The sequence below is a fragment of the Triturus cristatus genome, chromosome 5_2 (genome assembly GCF_964204655.1).
Source record: "Triturus cristatus chromosome 5_2, aTriCri1.1, whole genome shotgun sequence".
Lineage (NCBI taxonomy): Eukaryota > Metazoa > Chordata > Amphibia > Caudata > Salamandridae > Triturus > Triturus cristatus.
Window position 1 is genome coordinate 535,139,482 of NC_140588.1, and position 20,928 is coordinate 535,160,409.

Below are 20,928 nucleotides of genomic sequence, written 5' to 3' on the forward strand. Positions count from 1 at the left end.
GCAGCAGGCCTTGTACCCCGGCTCGGCCCTCTCGAGGTCGCGCAGCCGGGCACGATCTCTCCGCTCCCGGCCCGTCACTGCGTGTCTTCACAGGGAGTCCTCCCCCGCGATCCGGTGGGTGCCGCCAGCGCGTCCGCGCACTTCAGGTCCTGGCACACCCCCCCCCCGGTGCTCCGCTGTCGCCGCTGCTCCGGCTCTCACCCGGCCTCGTTGGGAGAGGGGGGGGGGGGGAAAGAAGCCCGCACCGGCTCCAAGTTCGGCGTCTCAGGGGCCCGACGGCCGGCCGAGGGGACGTCCCCCGCCCGAACCGCTGCTAGCTACCAGTTTGGCCTCTCTCCGCAAAGCTCGCTCGTACCGCCACAACTCCTCGTATCCCCTGACGCCGGGGGAGGCTCTCTGGCCTTCGGTGTTCGTCGGCCCCTTTTTACCGGTCCGCACAGCTCGAGGGGCGGATCCTTCCTCCAGCTGCCGCCGGGTTGCTGCTCACCCACCAGGGTTGGCTCACGGTCACTGCTGCGCGCGTTCCCGTCTCACCGCCGCTTTCGGCGAGGCCCCGCCAGCAAGACCGGGCTCTCGCGACGATTCCTGGCCGGGGGCGCTCTTGCCCGGCCCGGCTCTATGCTCCACCTCTTCCCGGCACCTCATCTCCGGCGGCGTCCTGCCTACTGCCCAGGCTTCCTAGAGGCCCCGGGCCGCTTCACAGCTCCTGCCGAGGCTCCGCCATCTCCGCCGCCACTTCTCGGCGCTGCTTAGGGAAAGATACAGCTATTAAACCGGGGTCTGGGGCCCAACAGAGCGGGAGCCGGCAGGAAAAGCGTCCGCTCACGCCGCCATCTTGGCCACGCCCCCCCTATCTTGTTTTTAAAAGAGATATTTTGTATTGAATTTATGCATGAGTATCATCCATCATCTCAGGTGTTTCCAACCAGTCAATAGGAAGCTACCAGTAGCTCTCAGACACCTTCAGAGTAGCTCACAGTCATGAGTTCATTGCTAAATAAGCATAGGGTCACATTTTCCTTTTAAAAATTAAGGAAAGGCTGTGTTTATTTTACATTATAATCAGGCAGCAGATAGCAGAGCCTGATAATGAGCAGTGATCAGTCAGATTTAGGAACCAAGCTGGGACACAGAGGTGAAGAATTGGAGCACTGAGGTATTTAACTCTCAAAAAAATTCCTCGTCAACTCCATATTGGAGCATGAGAACAAAATGTTGTTTCTGAATGCGTAGAATGTGGGCTGGGACTCCGATGTAGAGGATGTTTCCGTAATCAAGTCTACTTGTGATAAGAATCTGGGTGACCGTTCGTCTGGTGTTCAGTTTAATTCACTTGAAAATCTTGCGTAGCGTTCGCAGGATGTGGAAGCATGACGAGGAGATAGCGTTGATCTGTCTGTTCATGGAGAGGTTGCTGTCTAGGATGATCCCGAGGCTCTTGGTATGATCATGGGTGGGTGGGTGTCCAAGTTTGGAGGGCCACCAAGAGGCGTCCCTGGGGAATTGGTTGTTGCAGAAGATTAGGACTTCAGTTTTGTCTGTGTTGAGGTGGAGGCAGTTGTTTTTCATCCAAGCAGTGATGTTGCTCATGCAGTTGGCAAAGTTTGCTTTGGCGGTGCTGGTTGAGTTGGTGAGGGAGAGTATGAACTGTGTGTCGTTGGAGTAGGATACTATAGTGATGCCATGCGCTCTGACGATGTCTGCGAGGGCAGCATGTAGGCATTGATGAGGGTTGGGCTGAGCGATAATCCTTGAGGGACTCTTCAAATGGGTTTTTTGGGTTCTGAGGTGTAGCGGGAAGTCTAACTTTTCGAGTTCGGTCTGTGAGAAAAGAGGATATCCACTTGAGGGCTGGTCCACAGATACCCAAGTGCTGAAGCTTTCTGATGAGTGACTAGTGGGCTACTGCATCTAAAGCTGCAGAGTGTTCGAGCAGGATGAGTGCGGCCATTTCTGCTCAGTTGAGGATGCTTCTGATGTCATTGGTGGCCGCATTGAGGGTATTTTCTGTGCTGTGGTTGCTGTGAAAGCCTGAGTGGGAGCTGTCTAGGAGTTGGTTGAGTTTTAGGTGGTCTGCGAGTTGGGTATTGATGGCTTTCTCCAGGACTTTAGCTGGAAAAGGCAGGTCCAAGTAACTAAGTAAAGTTTTATTGTATAGTTAGTAAAAAAGTCCTCAATGACGTGAATTTTTTTTTAAAAAAGTGTAAGAAACCTGCATGTGTACTGCATTCAAACAATTAAAACACCTCAACTGCCCAATTTCAACATACAGTGAAGGATTGTTGATTCACAAAATGGTTATGCCAGATTTTAAAGTAGACATCAGGAGCAACATAGCATTGGGATTCTGCGGTAGTATACTGTCAATATCTAAGGCCATAAGTTGTATATCATGTAGTTGTTAGTCTGCACATTGTGAGGCCGATAGGGAATACTAAAGTGCAAAGTGTGTTTTATTATCTTTTTTAAATTAAAAAATGCTAAGGCAAAAGGCTCTAAAGCAATGGGGTTGATGCTTAAAGCCTGCTTTATGTCCTTGAAGGCATACTACTTTGTTTTTCATCAGTTGCTATACAAAATGCTGGCTGGTGCCCACTATATCCTCATTATTCACAGGTGTGTTGTAAAGTAAGAGTGCGTTAAAAATGAAGGAGTCCTCATTTAAAATAAAACCGCATACGCAAAGGGCCCTAGTACAAGGCCTCGTCCAGCAGTTTCTTACGCAGGCTAAAAAAAATTGTTACCTGGCAGGCTAGGGAAATTGAGGTCCGCTCAGCCAGGAAATGACAGGTTGCCTGCAGGTACAGATATGCTGTTGCAGGACTGCGGGCATGCCCAAAAAATGTGGGTGATTGTCATCCACATAAATGGCAGCAGTTCTTGTCATGCAATTGTGACAAGATTTTTTGCAGAAGTATTACTTAATCTAAAGTAGGCTGCTCTTTCTCCATGGGAACAGCCCACGCTGCTTTAATGCTGAGAGCTTCTATTGTCGGCCCCAAATAGTTCCCCACGATCTTTTTAGATTTTCGCTCATCTACATCTCTATTTCCTGCTAGCACAATTTGTTCAAAGAGCCACTTGCGAAAGCACGGAATGTCCAACATAACCTGACAAAAGCATTCATTCTTTGTTTTTTTACACCAAATTCCAGCCACACATGAGCAGGAGAGGATAACTTGGGCAGGCCAAAGATGGCTTTGTAAACATTCGTTTGTAACAAATTTAGCGTAGCTGCTCTGGTTCAATTTATGATTTCCAAACCCTGTGCTACCAAAGGGACAACAAGCTGGGCTGCCGTGACTGTAAGAAGGTGCTGGTATGAAGGGCAGCTGAGTTTCTTTTGAAACAGTTTGAAAGCAATATTTAGTGAATGCGCTTTTGCCCATAATGAAGCAAGATGTTTGAAGGTCACCTGGTGTTTATGTGAACACGCAGATACTTGTATGAGGATACATCTAAGAGTTTGCCCTTAACAAACCAATTGAATAACTTACTTTGAACTGAGGCAGACAACTTTTGTTTTACTTATGTTTAGCTCTAAGCCTTGTTTCTCTATATATGCTGCCAACTTGAGAGTGAGATGGGTCTATCTATAGCTGCTGAGTGTGCTGGGGTCTGCTGTTGGTTTTTTAAATAGGGCGTTGACTTCTGCATTTTTCCAGGAAGGTGGTGGTGGTTATGGAGGTGTTGATAGCAGTGAGTGCAGGAGAGATGATGGCTCTTCCAAGGTTGTATATGAAGTGGGGGCATGGGTCTGAGGGGGCTTCTGAGTGGATGGTATTTATAAAGGCGGTGGCTTGTTTGTTCGAGCAGGGCTTCCAGTTGCTTAGCTGCTGTTTGACAGTGAACAAGGTTTCTGGTTGTTCGGGGGGAGTTCATATTGGTAGGCTGTGGGTCAATTGTGTAGTAGATCTTAGAAATATATTATGTTAGAAGAAGTTTGAGAGGTTGTTGCAGAGTGCTTGTGGTGGGATGATGATGTTGGCAGCAGAGGGATTGGAGAAGTCCTTGATGATGGTGAAGAGTTCTTCGCCGTTGTTGAAGCTGGCTTCGAGTCATGGCCTTTTCCTTGCATCTCGTAATTGTTGGTGGCAGAAGTTGAGGGCAGCTTTGTATGTGAATCTGGCAATGGTATTTTTGTCAAGTCTCCAGTTTCTCTCAAGCTGTTTGTAGTGGTGCTTGGACTCTCTGAGGTTGTTTGTGTGCTACCTGGGTTGTTTGTTATTTTGTACGTCTTGTTTCTGATGGGAGCGGTGTGGTTGGCACAGTTGTTGAGACATTTATTGAAGGGCTTGGTGTCGACATCAAGGTGCCCGGTGTGGTTGGGTGGGCGTTCCTCTAGGGTCTTGGTTTAGTTATCTTTGGATTCAATGTCTTGATGACGCTTTGGGTTTTTCTGGTGGGGTGACTTGGTGGGCAAATATCTTGAAATATATGATGTAGTGGTCGGACCATATGAGCGGGGTCATGTGGGTAGAGGTGAGCCTGTTGTTGTAGGAGAAAGTAGGGTAGAGGGTGTGGCCTGCTATATGGGTTGGCCCTTGCACAAGCTGGTAGAGTCCAAGGTTGCTGAGGCTGTCGAGGAGGGCTGTGGAATTGGGGTCTGTGGTGTCTTCCAGGTAGAAATTGAGGTCCCCACGGAGGATGTAGTTGGGTGATCTGATGGAGAGGGGAGCGATCCTTTTGGTTGTAAGTTACTAGTACTGACATTTTAATCCTTTTGCTGTTTTATTGCAAATTTCCTGTTTTTCAGTGCTCATCTTACTGTCATGCGAAACTGAATACAATTGAGTTGACAACGATAACACTTAGAGGCTGCTGGCCAGAAGCAAGACTTCTGCTGTGATTATAGACACCATTTGCAATATTGGTACTTAGTGTCCAGTTAAAATATGTTTAGATCTTCTAATGCTGTATAGAGATGTTTTTCCTGTTATGGAACAATAAATATGTTAAATTTTCTTATTACGTAAACCTATTATGGGTAGGATGACTGCATGAGTTCTGTAGGATGCGCCGCATGGTTGATCATTGAGCATGTGGTCATTTTCTGATATACTTGAAAATGCACTCGTTGTTTTGTCACTTTTCCTGAGATAGCTGGCTGTGTAAATTATCTTCATGAATTCCCGATGCTGTTTACTGCAAGACCTAAACACACAAATAGCAGCTTACGTGAGTTCGCTGTGAGCTGTTCGCCAAAACAAGCATACGTAAAAAAGTAGCAAACAGATGTGCTGAGTAAATTTAACAAGGCTGCATCTGTGGGCTGTGGACTGCATTTGGTTTGCTGCCGTTGCTAGGCAGCAAGGAGTGGGATAGGTTGACAGACACCAGCAAGTGTCATGTGCAGGAAATATCCATCACATCAGTTCTAACTCTGCCAAGGGCGCAAATTGTTCTTTGTACCTAGGGACTCAATATAGGTTTGCAGCAGCTGAAACACATTATGTTCCGTGTTGCGAAGTAGTACCAGTTGCATTTTCCAACTGGTAAATGCATGGAGTGAAACTGGAGATTAACTGTTTTTAAAATGTGGGATACTAAGGCAATTCTTTTATGATTAGATTTGGAACCATTCCTTTTATTTACTGTCTAGATATTCGCCCATTAGAGGCTTTTTACCCTGAAGCCCAATTTATAAAAGCAATATATTGTTCTGTCCATCAGACCCTTCTTTTCGCAAGGAATACATCGTGTTTGTTGGTTGTCCAAAAACATGCAATACCCCTGCAGCTTATAATAGTATACTGACCATGCCTCAATTTGTATGGTAAAATCGAATGAATGAAAATGAGTATAAACGAACCCTATTAATTTTTTTAATATGCCCAAATTAGTGAGTTTAGGGATAGTGGGTATTTGTGAAGCTCTGAATTTGTGGTTACAGATACTATCAAGTGATTCAGAGGGCATTTTGCAAAATGAGTTCTTTCTTGCATTCTGGTTTACAGTTAGAAAGCAAAAATGCAGAAGATTTGAATTGATAATACATTTCCTACTATTCTGTGTTCCCATCCTTTTGCAGATAAAATGGTTCTTCTGTCATGTGGGTGGCCTCCCGCCTGCAACACAATAGGCTTCAAAGTACAAGATGGGAGCATCACGTTTTTGCAATGTAAATGGAACCCATTTGTCCTATTGTACGCAGACCTGGGCCATGGGGGTGGCAGAAAGACTGTTGGAGCCTTGGGGGTAAGATGTCGGTCGGACTCCCTGAAACCAAGTCGGTCGGAAATGATTCTGACAAGGAGTTGGTTGGAATGCTTTCCAATCAACATCGTAATGAGGCCCTAAGTATCTCCAGTGGTAATTTATTTGGCATTCAGACACAACACTGGAACAGGCTCAAACCCACAACCCCTTCCAAACAAATATCAGCACAGACAATTCTATCCAACACACACCACCCTTTTGAAAAACCAAGATGACGACCTATTACTGAACCAAATAATACATCCAAAGGAAGATCTGGCAGACATGATCAATCTTTCACTTTCTCTGGGCACTTTATTCCCATTCCTTCAAGTGGTTCCTTTGCAGAACTCTGTCCACAAATCACATCTGAAGTCAGCAGGCTCACTTGACAATAAATAATTATTGACAATACCACATTTCATGCAGCAGTTTACATACTCTCTGTGAACATTTAACAAATACACTAGCAACATGTTATCGCTAACGTGGTGTTGACAAAAGAAAAAGAAGCCGGTAAACAAGATGCCTGGAAAAACTTGTTGAACGCTGTAGGAAAGAGAAAAATTGCACAACTAATTGGATTCGGACAACTGGTTTGTTCACACTATGAAGGAGAAGTTGGCGGTAGGACAAAGAAATTACTGAACGCACGCGTTACTGCTGCCTGCGCAGCTCGGAAATCCTCTTAACAGGCACTCCAAAGATTAAGTAAAATGGAGGCATTTAAGGGGGGGAAGCTCCGTTGATTTTAAATCAAAACATTCTTTCCATTTGATAATTGAAGCAATTATGGTACCGACACAGTCAGTAGTAGGGGGAAACAAGCCACATATTTGAAGCATTCAAACCTAGCTCTGCTACACTTAGGCACTCTGTGTGTGTGTCCTGTGACCTAGCACAGCCATGAGACAGCCCTTCAGTATAATTGGAGATCCCTACAAGGAAGTTCGAAATTTGTTTTCGTAAACACATGGTTGAGGAGATGTGACAAAGCGTTGGAATGGTGCCCTAATGGTAGAACTTTAGCAACAGCAAGGAGGAAACTATAAGAAATTGCACTCACAAACTAAATGGGATCACTCATTCTTCAGCTGTGGAAGGGACTAGAATGATTGGACTACATGTATCTCTATGTTGGACATTTTATGTCATAATTAAGGTATATGTGGGACACTTGTATGTGTGAAAAGTACTGTGGGCTGGGGTCCAGTGGCAAATTCTTTTTTTCTCGAAATATCTTTTGTTTAAAGCATTCTAGTGCTTACCGTTTTGTGCCAGTCAAATGTCTGTATGTGTTTTGTAAATATATGTATGTGTTTTGTAAATATATGTAAAAGTCCACCCGCACTATGTTTCATGTGCCTTATTATGAAATAATAATGATTGATTGAATGGGACATGCAAAAGTTTTTGAAATTACCATAAAGTTATTACCTACATGTACACAATGATTAACCGCTTTATGTACCTATACATAAGTTATTGCCTTGATTGATGGTGAACAGGGGGCTATATTGTTAGGCTTCTATGATCCCTCCCCTGTTTGTCCCTAAGTGGTCAAACCCTGTTAAGTAATGAGTCTTCTGATAGTAAAGGCTAAGGTGTTTAATCACTAGCGCAAATAAAATGGGGTACAAAGACACTTCCCTTGTGCATGTTCTGAGTTTGAGCATGTGCTAATGACTCTTACTCCTGCAAGTGGAGAATGATAGTTGGACAGGATCCAGCCTTTCATTCTGGGCCCTGTTTTCAGTTTAGTTAGGACTGTTTCTAAGAAATCTCAACTCCCCGGGTTAAATGCTTTCTTGCATCAAGTGTTATAAGGAGAGCCGGAAACTCCCTCAGCTTCGATTTATTTCAATAAGGTGGCCTCTCTACAGACTCTTTCAGAGCCCTGTCTACCCTTTAGAAAGCCAAGCTGATCCTCCCTTATCAACAACAAAAGGATCCTGTCCAACCTGTTGATCAAGATTTTGGTATCTGTATTTAAGAGCGTTTTGGGACAATATGGTTTACCTTCCTCTGGTCTCTTCCGGATTTGGGAATGAGTGTGATTTCAGCACCACACACTGACTTAGCTATTCTCACGCTTTAACTGAAAGAATTATATTTGTGAGCTGCAAATCTGCATTGTCCTTATAAAAGGATAAGAGAATGCCATCGGGTCCTGGGGTCTTGTTTAGCTTCTTCACTTTTATAGCATCTATTATCTATTGCTTCTCAATTCTTTTGTCTACTTCTTCTGCCCACTCTAGAGATCTCACCCTCATGTGCGAATCCTGAAATTTGTCTACGACCTTTCTATCAGTTGATTCTGATTCGTAGAGATTCTGGTCGAAGTGGGCAAACACCGCCTTCTTCTCCATTCATCCGTGGTCAGAATACCTGGTGCTATTCTACTTTGTGCTCTATATGCTTTTGCCTTTTATTCATGCATGTACAGTGCTGGCAGTGTGTCTGCACTGTTCCCTTTCTCATAAAAATACTGCCTCCCCCGCAAGAGTACCAGTTTAACCTTTTTAGTTCTGAGTGCCTGAGGTTGTCCCTTCAGTTCATATCTCTGCGTTGTTTCAGTGATTGAGCTTGTTTATATTTCTTCTCCATTGCAGAAGGTTGCTCCATGTGCTTGGATTCTGCTAGTTGGTCGTTCCTACATGCCTTGTGGAGGATTGCCAACGCTTCTCCTCTAAAAAGCATCCCAATGTTTATTTAAGTTGGGTTCTTGGGGAAGATCATCCTCCACAAAATAATCAAGGATACTTTTTCGAAGCTCTTTGCTTAATGTTTTTTAAATGAGCTTATGCACATTTTCCTGGGGTGATAGGTGATGCCCTCCCTCCTTCTCACACCAGGTCTAAATGGGAATGGTCTAATATGGTGCTCCCAACCATCCACAAACCAACCAGCCTGCCTAAAATGGTTTGGGAGCGAAACAGGTCAATTGTGGTGTACGTTCCATTTAAAGCCGAATAAAATGAGTAGTCCTTGATGCCAGGGTGTGCAAAACTCCATTCTGTAGCTCTTAATCAACTAATTTTTCAATCAGCATCTTGAGAAAAGCCTTGTGACAGGATACCAGAGCAGATCTATCAAAGTCCCAAACCAGATTTAGGACTTTTAAAAAAAATCAGTGATTCTCTCAAAACTTTTCTGGGATATAATGTAGTGTCTGGCACACCCTTTTCCCCGCCCAAACTGATTTTTATGACCTCTTCTACCATTTATCACACATTCCTAATGTTCCCTTTAGTAAAAATTGCTTTCTGGCCCATTGATTAAGCTGCATATGGCCCGAGCTGGAGAGAATGGCCCGAGCTGGAGAGTATGGCCCTGGTGCGGAGAGTATGGCCCGACTGCGGACGTAAAGATACGACTCGTAAATGATGTCAGTGAATACCAAAAATTGTAAAGTTAGACTTTTATCTCAGATTACCTTTGTGAATCAGCCCCATTGATTTTGCCCCACCACATACTGTTCCGGCGGTCCCTCTCCGGGCTTTTTCACCCATTGTGGGCCGAGGAGTTGCTCTTTCCAGCCCACTCTTTCAATACAGTACACTCAGACATACATGTGCAGTGTATTTGTCTAAAATCATACGTGCCCTAGGTTGTGCTCCCTTCTTTAACCCATCTCTGAAGACTTGGCTTGTGTGGATATTTCATATGAAATCTGCTTACAAGTAAAGAATAAGGGCCGAGTTCTGTTGCGCACCGTTATTGTTGCTGCTTTTTTTTTATTGACATAAGCACATGTATACATTCAGGCATTTGTTTTGCATATGATAGTAGATTAGAACCATATGAGCGATTGGCAGCGAGAATGGCATATGGAACAAGACAGTCAGACATAACAGGCACACTAGACATTTGTATGTAACTACAGTGGCATTACAATTTTGGAACATCAGAGGGCGGCATATCGAGTAACTAGTGAGCATTACTCCAGGGGGTATGTGCGGGTGAGGTATGGATAATGCATGTGGGATTAGGCATTATTTGGGGAGCGCAGATCCGAAGGGTCTTGAGAAATATGCATAGGGTGTTTCAGTAGGTATGATTGAAGTGGGCCCCGTATGTCCCGAGGGCGTGAGGAAATGGGGAGGAGTTCGGCATATGTACTGGTCTGGTCCTGCCATAGTATCATATCTGTAATCCATTTCTTGAATTTTGGGGCCCGTCCCCTTCCCCAGCGGCAGGCCACACGATGTTTGGCCAGGACCAAGCTGAAAGACACAAATTTGCAGAGGTTAACTGGGATCTGTTTGGTATACCCTAACAGGGCAGTAAGAGGGGACATGGGGATGTGCATTGAGGTCATGGATTCTAACGCTTCAAAGACCTGTTGCCAGTAGGCATGTACCTCCAGGCATCCCCAAGCCGCCCTGCATCTATCACATCTATTTGTGTCTCGTAAGCCAAGCCTTTGGAGTTTCTCCGGGGTGTAATAACAGAGGTGTAGGAATTTGTAATGTATAATTCGAAGACCACTTAACCCTAGCTGCGCATTGAGGGTAGTCAACATCAACATATAAGTTGTGATATAGTGTGGAGACAAGGTGCGATGCAGTGAGTGTGCGAAGGACAAGGTGAAGAGGGGCCACCGTCGTAGGCTCCAAGGGGTACGTTGATGTGCAGTCCATGATCCCATGTCTAAGTCTAGCATATAGAAAGGTTTCCATAGTAGTGGGTGGAGGGTCTGAAAAGAGTTGCTGAATAGTACGAAATTTACCATTAAGATATAGGTCACCCCAACAGTGGATGTGACGTGTGGTAGCAATTTAATTTTTTTAATGCACTCTTGTAATAATGATAGATCCGGGTGGTAGACAAGCGGGAGTTGTGGGAAATATAGGCAAGGTATTTGCAAGCGCTTGGTTATCCGGGACCAGGCCTTGATCGTGCAACCCACAGTTGATGGATGGGGCCCGAGCGTACCTTCCTTGGATAATATAATTCCATCCAAGGGTATAGGGTCCGCCAGCCAGTGTTCGGTAGCGACATGTGGTGTAGTTATTGTTGCTTCCCAGATAGCATGTGAAAATAGATGGGGTTAAGTCCTTGTCGGTCCAGTAAGTGGCTGGACCTTGAATAATTAAAATGAAATGGAGCTTTACTTATAGCATTTGTAAGCGTTGCTGTTGGAACCTGTCACGCAGTGTAACAAATGAATTGTAGTGACGTTGTTGGGATTAATGTAACCTCTGATATTTCCAAGCAATCATGTACATTTATTTCATTTAAGAACATTTTATGTTGCAAGGAAAGGATCATTGCTGAAGCACTTTTAAACCACCTTCAGAGTCTGTTGAGCTGCCCCGTCACTATCTGTGAAAAAATAAAAGGGCTTATATGTGACAAAAAAATAATCATAGCACGTACTTTATAATGTGGGGGCGTGGCTTGGAGGCTGTTGGGAATGGACGCGTGAGCTACGAGCCCCGCATCCAGCCCGGCCATTATCCTATATATTGAAGCCCCGGAACTGCTGTGAGTCCTCCGGGGGCCGGACCTGGCCGCCCCGACTCCTGCCACTGCGAAACGACCAGCCGGGTGCCGCTACGGCTGAGTTAGATTTCAAGACGCGACGGAATTACGGACTGCCGCCGGCCATCTTGTGCGGCCCATCCTCGGAGGGAAGTCCCCGGCGTGGCGTGAATGTAGCGCCGGCCGGAAGTGCGGGGCGGCTGGCCGGGAGAACCGGAAGTTGGGGATCAGCGATAAAGAGCCGATCGCTGCACCGGAGCGGTGAAAAACTCTGTGAGAGGGCGGAGCAGGGGCACCTGTACTGCAGGACAGCGCGACGCCCCAGATACCTCGTAGCGGACCCTACGACAGCGGCGGGATTCTGGAGAGCGGGGCGAGGAGGGCGGTTCCCCCCCATGCGGAGGACACATCTAGGGCTGTGAGGCACCACCCGAGTGACTGCGCCTTGCACTAGGACAGAGCGCTTGGCATGGTAGCCCGCCCAGAGTAGAGCACGAACAGCGGCGAGGACGGCTGTAGAGTTCTCCTGGAGCGCTGTGGGCCTGAAGATGGAGTGGACCCTCCTGCTTTCCCGCGTGGGACACGGAGTGCAAAAAAAAACCCCCGCTCCTGCATCCCACGTCGGCTGGAACACACTGGTGACTGAGTAGGCCCTTCTCAGCGGCAGAACGATCTTAGAGGGCGCTGCGCGGGGCAGCCCTGTTGTCCCCCATTGGCCATCGTGGTGGGTGAAGGGCTGAGGCCTCATCCTGCATCGCGTGGGCAGCCGTGATCTGGGGCGGCGGGGCTCCCGACGAGCCATCCTCGACTGACCGTGGAAAGATGGGAAAGTCACGCCTGAAGCAAGGCGCCACTGCCGTCGATACGACGGGGGACACACCCAGTGAGAAGGAGGGAGACGGAACTTGGGAACTACCGGTGGGCCTCCAACAAAAGCAGCTGGACCAGATCCTGCAGGCCATATCTGATACAAGAATTGCTCTGCAGCAAGATATAGCGCAAGTCTCCACGGACCTGGGGTTGCTCCGGGGGGGATCACCGGAAGCTGGCTGATCGAGTCAAGCAGACAGAGGCCACGCTTGAACAGATGGCACCAGCCCAGAAAATATCTGATGCCACTATAGAGGATCTGAAACGGAGGGTGCAGACACTGGAGAAGAGAGCTGAGGATGCGGAGGGACGCAACCGCCGCAACAACATACGTGTGGTAGGGCTGCCCGAAAAAATCGAGGGGAGTGACATGCTCACTTACATGGAGACTTGGCTACGAGACGTGGCCGCACCTGAGGGACTAACGCAGTTCTACACACTGGAACTAGCGCATAGAGTTCCGACTCATCCTCCAGACCCTGGCAGACCTCCCCGCCCAGTGGTTGCACGCCTTCTGCACTTTAAAGATCGGGACATCATTCTCCAGAAAGCCAGAACAAAGGGCCCCTACCGAGTGGAAAATGTGTCTGTCTCCATCTACCCCGACTATTCCTTCGAAGTCCAACGGCACCGGTCCTCGTTCCTGGCGATCAAAAAGGCTCTCCGGGAAAAAGGCATCCAAAATTCATTGTTGTTCCCTGCCCGTCTGCGGATCATGTTGGGCGGCAAAACATTCTTTTTTAATGACCCTGAGGCCGCATGGGGCTGGCTGGAAACGTATAGATCGGAAGCGCAGGCCCGTACCGCCAGAGGAGAATCGCGGATGTCCTCGCCGAAGCCTCGTTGAAGCCGTCGTAACAAGAATCGGACAACTGGGATGCGGTCCCCCCTGGCGTCACAGACTGAGCTGGAGCGGAGAGCGGCATTGCAGGCGGTCTCAGCCATCTCAGGAGCCACTGCATCGTCCCTGCCGAGGACTCGGGCTCCCCAAAGGGGTCTGACACTCTGCAAAGTGATGAAGTCGAGGAAGATGCTGCGGTGCTGCCTCACGTCACGGCGGGGACAGCGGACGGCATAATGGACACCTGAACTATTCCTGGCTTGCCGGTGACAGTAAGGAGGGTAGCCGGGGGCTGGAGGGGCACCGTGCTGAACTGTTGACTCTGCATTGGGGATGGGGTTGCAGCGGGTCTACAAGGGTTTGCCCGGCTTTCCACGATTGTGGGAGTTGGGAGCTGGGGTGGGCGCACCGGGGGCAAGGAGTGTCCGGGGAGATACTGTAGAGACTGTGCAAGGATGGTCATTGGGAACTCTTACCGTACCCGTTCGGCCCCGGCCCACCTCCTCCTACTCACACTAGCTGTGAGACTCTGGTGGCTACCAGAGAAGTTAGTTAACTGTATTGTATTTGGATGGGTAACTACGGTTGGGCACCTGTTCTGGGCGCGGGTGGGATTGGGGGTTGTTTGGGAGTTGAGGGACGTTGGAGCAATGTCTAGGACTGTGCAAGGTTGGATAGTGCGTGTTAAACGGTGTGATGGCATCCCTTCCTGAGTTGAAATACATCACCTGGAATGTGAGGGGGCTCACCTCCATGGCGAAACGTTGCAAAGTCCACGCTTACCTGGTGCGTAGAGGGGTGCAGGTGGCTTTTCTACAAGAGACTCATTTAGATCGGACAGAAGGGCGGGCCCTACATAGGCGCTGGCGGGGTCAATTGTTTTACACCACCTATTCCAAATTTGCAAGGGGTACCCTTATTTGGGTTAGAGCGGGTCTTCCCTTTCAGTCCCTCACCACGCAGGTGGATCCGGAGGGAAGGTTTGTGGCAGTTCAGGGCCGGTTAGATGGGAGGGAAGTAACTTTATGTAGCCTTTATGCCCCAAATGTAGAGCAGGCGGCCTTCTTCACGCGCATCTCAGGGACTTTAGCGGAGTATCTAACGGGTCCGACCATCATGGGGGGTGACTTCAATTCAATCACTGATGTCCACCTGGATAGATCTCATCCACCCCTTGCCCAGTCGGCAATACATCGGGCGGCTAGAAGTAGACGGGACTGGCAGACTGCGTGGGGGTTGGAAGACACATGGCGGGGGCATCACCCGACGGACCGGGACTACTCCTTTAATTCCACCCCGCACGAGCTGCATGTGCGCCTGGATAGCATATTGTGCTCTTCAGACGTGCAGGCTCTGATTCGTCATAGCGAATATCTGGCGAAAACCATATCGGACCACAACCCCTGTTTGGTTATAGCACAATGGAGTAGGCAGCGTCAAGCTATACCCACCTGGCGCTTAAACCCACGGATGCTGGAGGACTCTGTCTTCCAAGCGGAGGTCCGCGATGGAATAACGAATTATTTTGCAGAGAACACGGGGACAGCATCGCGGAGAGCATGGGAATGAGACTCGTTCAAGGCGGTCATCAGAGGGATATGTATTTCCTCCACGTCCGGGGTCCGGAAAACAGTATTGGGAGACATAGAGAAGGCGGACACCACGCTGCGCACAACGGAAAGGGCCCATAACACGGGGGAGAAATCCCACGATGAGGTGGTTGCTGCGCGCGAGCGAATGACAGTGCAAGTGGAATGGCTCCGCTGTTTTGACTACAAGGCGTACCTCACCAGAGCACACGCGGAAAGGGACAAAGTTAGATCACTCCTGGCCTGGCTGACGAGCCCCACCGCGCGCGGCTCCCCCATACTCTCTCTGACCACCGGGGAGGGAACAGTGGTGTATTCTCAGAGAGATCAATGATCAGTTCCTGACATATTACACCGCCCTGTACACTAACACCATGCGGGACGCTCCCGGGGAATTGGAGGAGTTCCTGGCAACGGCCCGACTACCGAGACTGGATCCAATCCACAAGGAGGAGTTGGGAGGCGACATATCGCTAGGTGAGATCCGAACGGCGATCAAACATATGGCTCGTAGGAAAACTCAGGGGACGGACAGGCTTCCCGTGGAATTCTACGCGGCCTATGTGGAATTGCTTGCCCCGCAATTACAATCCATCTACAGGGAGGCCTGGGAGGAAGGACAATTGCCCACTTCCACGCGTGAGGCACTGGTTATACCTCTCCTGAAAAAAGGAGGGGACCCGGGTGCCAGGACGGCCTACCGCCCACTCTCCATGCTAACAGTGGACTATAAGATCTTGAGCAAAATCTTAGCCACGCGGCTGTTGGATCATATGGCCACTCTGATACACCCCGACCAGGCTGGGTTCATCCCTCGACGTAACACGTCGACGTGTATCCGGCGCCTGTTGCGGGTTATGGAGGTGGACTGCACTGAATACCCTGCCGCCTTGACACTATCTGTAGATATGGAAAAAGCCTTTGATAGTGTGGAGTGGCCTTACTTGTTTAGGGTCCTGCAGGAGTTCGGTCTGGGGGATGGGTTCGTGCGATGGACAAGATTGCTATACACCAACTCTGTGGCTAGGGTGCGGACGGGGACCACAATATCAGCCCCCTATCCAGTGCGACTGGGAACAAGACAGGGCTGCTCGTTATCCCCCTTGCTGTTTGCCTTGGCTGTCGAGCCCCTGGCGTCTCATGCAAGAATGGGACGCGCCTATGCCGGACTACTATTAAGGGGGGAAATCCATTATATTTCCCTTTACGCGGATGATTTATTGCTATTCCTGGCTGACGCGAATGGGGCCCTCCGGGGCGCCAAGGCTCTACTGAAGGACTTTGGTCAATTGTCGGGCCTGAAAGTTAACTGGGGCAAGACTTGTGTATACCCCATAACACAGCATGGGCGGACTCCACCCCTCCCTGGGAACAATACGCTGTGAGGACAGTTGTCTGCCGTATCTGGGAGTACATATTTATCACACCCAGCAAGGCCTGTTGGAAGGGAACGTGGGTAGGGCAATCAGGGGCCTGGTTGGCAGTATCAGATTCTGGAGCACCCTTCCGCTCTCGGTGGCGGGGAGGGTGGCGTTACTGAAGATGGTGGCGCTCCCACGCCTGTTGTATTTTTTCCGTACGCTCCCTATTTGGGTACCGGCGTCGCTATTCAGCAAGCTCACGGCCATGGTTACGGGCTTTATCTGGGGAACTGGCAGGAGGCGGGTGGCGCTGGCCACCCTACGACGGCCCAGAGCTGAGGGTGGGCTGTCAGTACCCGACTTCGAGTGGTATTATCTGGCTGCCCAGTTACAATGGCTCACGCTGGCGGTGGCTAGGGAGTTTAGAGGCCCGGAAGGCCCACAGGGCAGACTGATCCCGCGCCATGTGCTTTCCTTTATTGTCTTACAGCAACGACTCGATTTGTCACAATTAACTCTTCAAGATCGAACGCTCCGGCTGTGTTGGAACCGAAGCCTACGGAAGGCCGGCATTGCTCATCCCTTACGCCCCAGAGATCCCATTAGGCATGTGCACGGCCCTCCCGCATGGAGGGGATTGGTCGGGATTGGCTAACTGGGAAGACCTCTGGGTACAGATGGTGGGGGACCTGTACCTAAATGGAGTGCGTCAGCCATTCCAGGGGCTACGGGACTCCTTTGGGATCCCGAGGGGAGACTATCTACTCCACGCAGCCCTGGTGGCAGGTCTCCAGAAGCACTGGAACGCGGGACTATCGGAACCCCAGACGGCTGCAGGATGTCAATATGTGGTCATGGCAGCAGGCACAATTAAGGCCATTACGTGCCTATACCGGAGCCTGACGACAGAACACCTAGCCCCTTTGAACGCTCTAAAGGACAAATGGGAAATGGATATTGGGAAACCTATCCCTGCACTGACGTGGCCCAAGCTACAGAGACGGGCCTGGAAGAGCACACGTAATGCCCTGTTTCAATTGGTGCAGTACTTCACCTTGCATAGGGCATACTTGACGCCAGCTAAATTATTTCAGTATTTCGGGGGCCCTACACCGCAATGCCCTCGGTGTGGGAAGGAGGGGGCTGACTTCAAACACATGTTCTGGTCCTGTGGGTCACTAAGTCGCTACTGGGACGAGGTTATTGATTGCTTAAACCAGGTGACAGGGTGGGACCTGGAGGTGGAACTGGGAGTTTGTTTGCTGCTACGGTTTCCCCACACTCCGCGTACAAAAATTACGAGCAAGTTTTGCGATTTAGGGCTAGTTATGGCCAAAAGAGAAATCACCCTGCACTGGAAATCGAGTGTTTGTCCCAGCTTTGCGAGATGGAGTGCGACTTTCACCAACTGGGCATGTAGTGAGGGCACGTTCAGGCTACAGTTAGCACTGCGGGGGAACGATGAAAAGGCGCTGGACATGGCACGTGCATGGGAGGCACTAGTGGTTGAGCTCCAAGGGTGGGTAAGGGATGAAGTAGGGGACGATGATACAGTGGAGCAGCCTGCGGAAGTGCAGTAATAGAGATGTACCAGGTAGAACACAAGCGATGGAACGAGTTCACCACTTTTACTTACAGAACTGAGCCTGACCATTGAAGTGGGGAGTAGCCCACAACCAACAACACAGCAACTTTTTTTTTTTTGACACACTTTATTTTTAACAACACAGCAACTTAAAACAAGCATTGGCATAGCCAATAGGTCTCGCTTTTGGGACCTTATAAGTGTTTAGCTATGCAACAGTTGCATAACTAAATATTTATAAGGTTCCAAAAGCAAGACCTATTGGCAATGCCAAGCGGCCGTGCGGCCGCGAAAGTGAAAGTGATCACAATCGCGATCAAACATCAAAGCGGCCGTGAAAGTGAAAGTAATCTCTGGTAGCCCTTTTTGGAGCCCTCTCAATAAATCTCGCCAGACCAGCACATGCGCTGGGTCAGGCGAGACCTAAAGAGAGAATCATCCTTATACCTTGTATTATGGCACACTGACATGGGGGGGGGGGGGGGGGGGGGGGGGGGGGGGAGAGGGTGAATATGCATATAGGAGTGCTGATGGGTACAGAATATCTGGATGACAGCGAATTAGATCATATAACACATTGATTTCCGGAAGTCAGATATGTCCATCAGCATGAGGGTAGTTAATGAAAGGTAATTGTAACTGAAAATATGCAATAAAAATTGTTTTTGCAAAAAAAAAAAAAGAACGTACTTTATAATGCACAGGGAGTAACTACGAGCTCAGTCACACCACTCCTCCTATATTGAGATGAAAGGGGCCATATACATTTTTGGGGAACAAGGAGACTGAATGCTGTGTAAACTTTACTATTTCTTGGTCCCTGCAGGAATCATTCACCTGTCTTTTATTATTACAGTCTCTTCTTTCCAGATGTGGATGCGTTTAGACCCACATTGGTTTGTGGGGTTTTCAGGACTTAGGACGGTGGTGGTGTTTTTACCTTGCTGTGATGATTGTGCCACTGAGTGGCCGAAGATTGTCAGAACTCGATATTTCATTAACAGCATCAATGCCACTAAAATTGCGTTGAATTGCTTGAAAGGTTGAAACTGCAGTGCTTACGAAGGCTGTAAGAAAGATCACAATGTGGCACTCAATTTAAAGTTCAAACAGCGGAGATATCGGCATCGGTGGCAATTTATTTTGGTTGATAAATTAGTGCCATGTAAACTAAGGATGAACGCATTTACCGTACACGTTATTTTAAAGCAATTGTTTACATGGAGCACGTGAAAATTGCAGAGGGGATAAAATATAAAATTTAGAAGACAGAGATCCAGAAAGGAGGTGCCTAAGGCACCTGACCGGGATATGCTGTGTTCATCTCCAGGCAGGGACCCGAGACAAACCCACAAACCTTTAGCCACTCTTATGTGATGGCTGAAGAGGCCTAAAAGGTATTTCTGTATGGTGTGGGTTTATTTGCTCAGGTATGATATTTGAAATATCCATAAACACTCCAACCCACAGTAGAAGTTTCAGGTGCACGATTGCACCAGAAGAATAAAATGTCACCTGGGAAAGTGAGCATCAGCCCTGGCCAGTAGAGCTTAGTTTTTAGGCTGTTACGTTGATAGTGCTTTATCTAAGTGTGTGAGTGCTTTATCTAAGTGTGTGAGGTTTATTTGATGAACGAGTTCGAAAAAGGATGCAGTGCCTCTATACAGAACTAGGTATGTGATTTACTGAATAATTATTTATATTTAGCACCTGTGTTCTTTTCCAAGGTCAGTCGTATGAGCTAAGAATGCTAGATAACCGGACGATGGGCGATTTACCCGAGATAAATGGACAGCTAGTGAAGGTAAGGTAAAAATGTAATATATTTTGTTTAGCTATTTTTCATCTATCCTTAGTTTTAATTTTCATGTTTTAAGTTGGATATCACTCACTACTTAAAGGAAAATACTGAAATGCTCAACCATCGGAGCTGAGATGCCTCAGCGCATGCATGCACAGCTCTCCGTGTGCCCATATCTTACCCTTACGGCCAAGCTCTCTGTTCTGTCCATTGTGAATGTTTCTTTCGGTCCATCTTGTTTTTAATCTGTTGTGCTAGTGTCTGCAGGTAGAACTGCAAAGACTGTGACTCCAATCATCATAATGGAGAAGCTTAGAATTTCTTTACATTACTGTGCTGAAAAGGTCAATTTGTGTAACTGGCAAGATACCTGTGAGATCCACTCTTCCTTGTTGTCCAACAACATTTTGCCATGATGAAGCAGTAGGCAAGTTCCCTTCTTTTTTATATCCCCCGAGTGACTTATCAGTCACGGGTTTGATTAGATGCCTTCACTGCCTGCCACGTCCAGATGGTCTAACAGGGGCATTGCAAAACCAAGTTGTGCACCAGCAATCTGTGTGATAAAATCAGCGAAGGACAAAGGGGCCTGTAAGGCCTAACACCACACTTAGCCCTGAGGTCCATAATACCCGAATGGCACTTCCAGTACCCCTTCTGCAGAATAGCCATACATCATTGCACTACTCCATCTTCCCCAGAGTTACTACTCCAAGCTATGCCTCTCATATTTGGTGCAAACAAGACTTTGGTTCTGTGTCTGTGTGCCTCCTGATTTAACGTGAGCCATTTTGCCCAAGGGTACTGAGAAACCAAAATAAAAAAGACATGGTAGACACATGCAGGCACTGCCCATAGTCAGGCAGCCATCGTGCACAAACTCCTCTAGTGCAAAGGTGGTTGTTTGCTTCTGTCTCACCCTTCTAGAGACCGATCCTTTGCTTAGATCAGGCATTCCATCCATCATCAATGGAACTGGTGGTGGAAAAGGATTCCTGTTTTCCTGTTCCATCCAGAGATATATTTGAATGCCATCATCAGTTTTTCCTTCGGTAGAATCTGTCTTAGCCTATTCAGGGCCTGATAGCTGTACACCCAGTGGCTCAACAGCTATGTGTGCCTTGTCAAATATTACAATTGGCTTAATGTCACCTGGAGGACTCGAAGACTTCATGCCACCACAGGATGCGTTATTC

At 48.2% G+C, this 20,928-nt stretch overlaps 1 protein-coding gene across 7 annotated transcripts in view; it reads left to right on the top strand.

The window, feature by feature from the left end:
* UBP1 (upstream binding protein 1) overlaps positions 1 to 20,928 on the top strand; it is a 533,655-nt gene that overhangs the window by 155,017 nt on the left and 357,710 nt on the right. For all 7 annotated transcript variants that reach the window (XM_085607613.1, XM_085607611.1, XM_085607612.1 and 4 more), the window contains exon 3: positions 19,659 to 19,735. In XM_085607613.1, the coding sequence (XP_085463739.1) occupies positions 19,659 to 19,735 (77 nt within the window). The remainder of the gene's footprint in view (positions 1 to 19,658; positions 19,736 to 20,928) is intronic.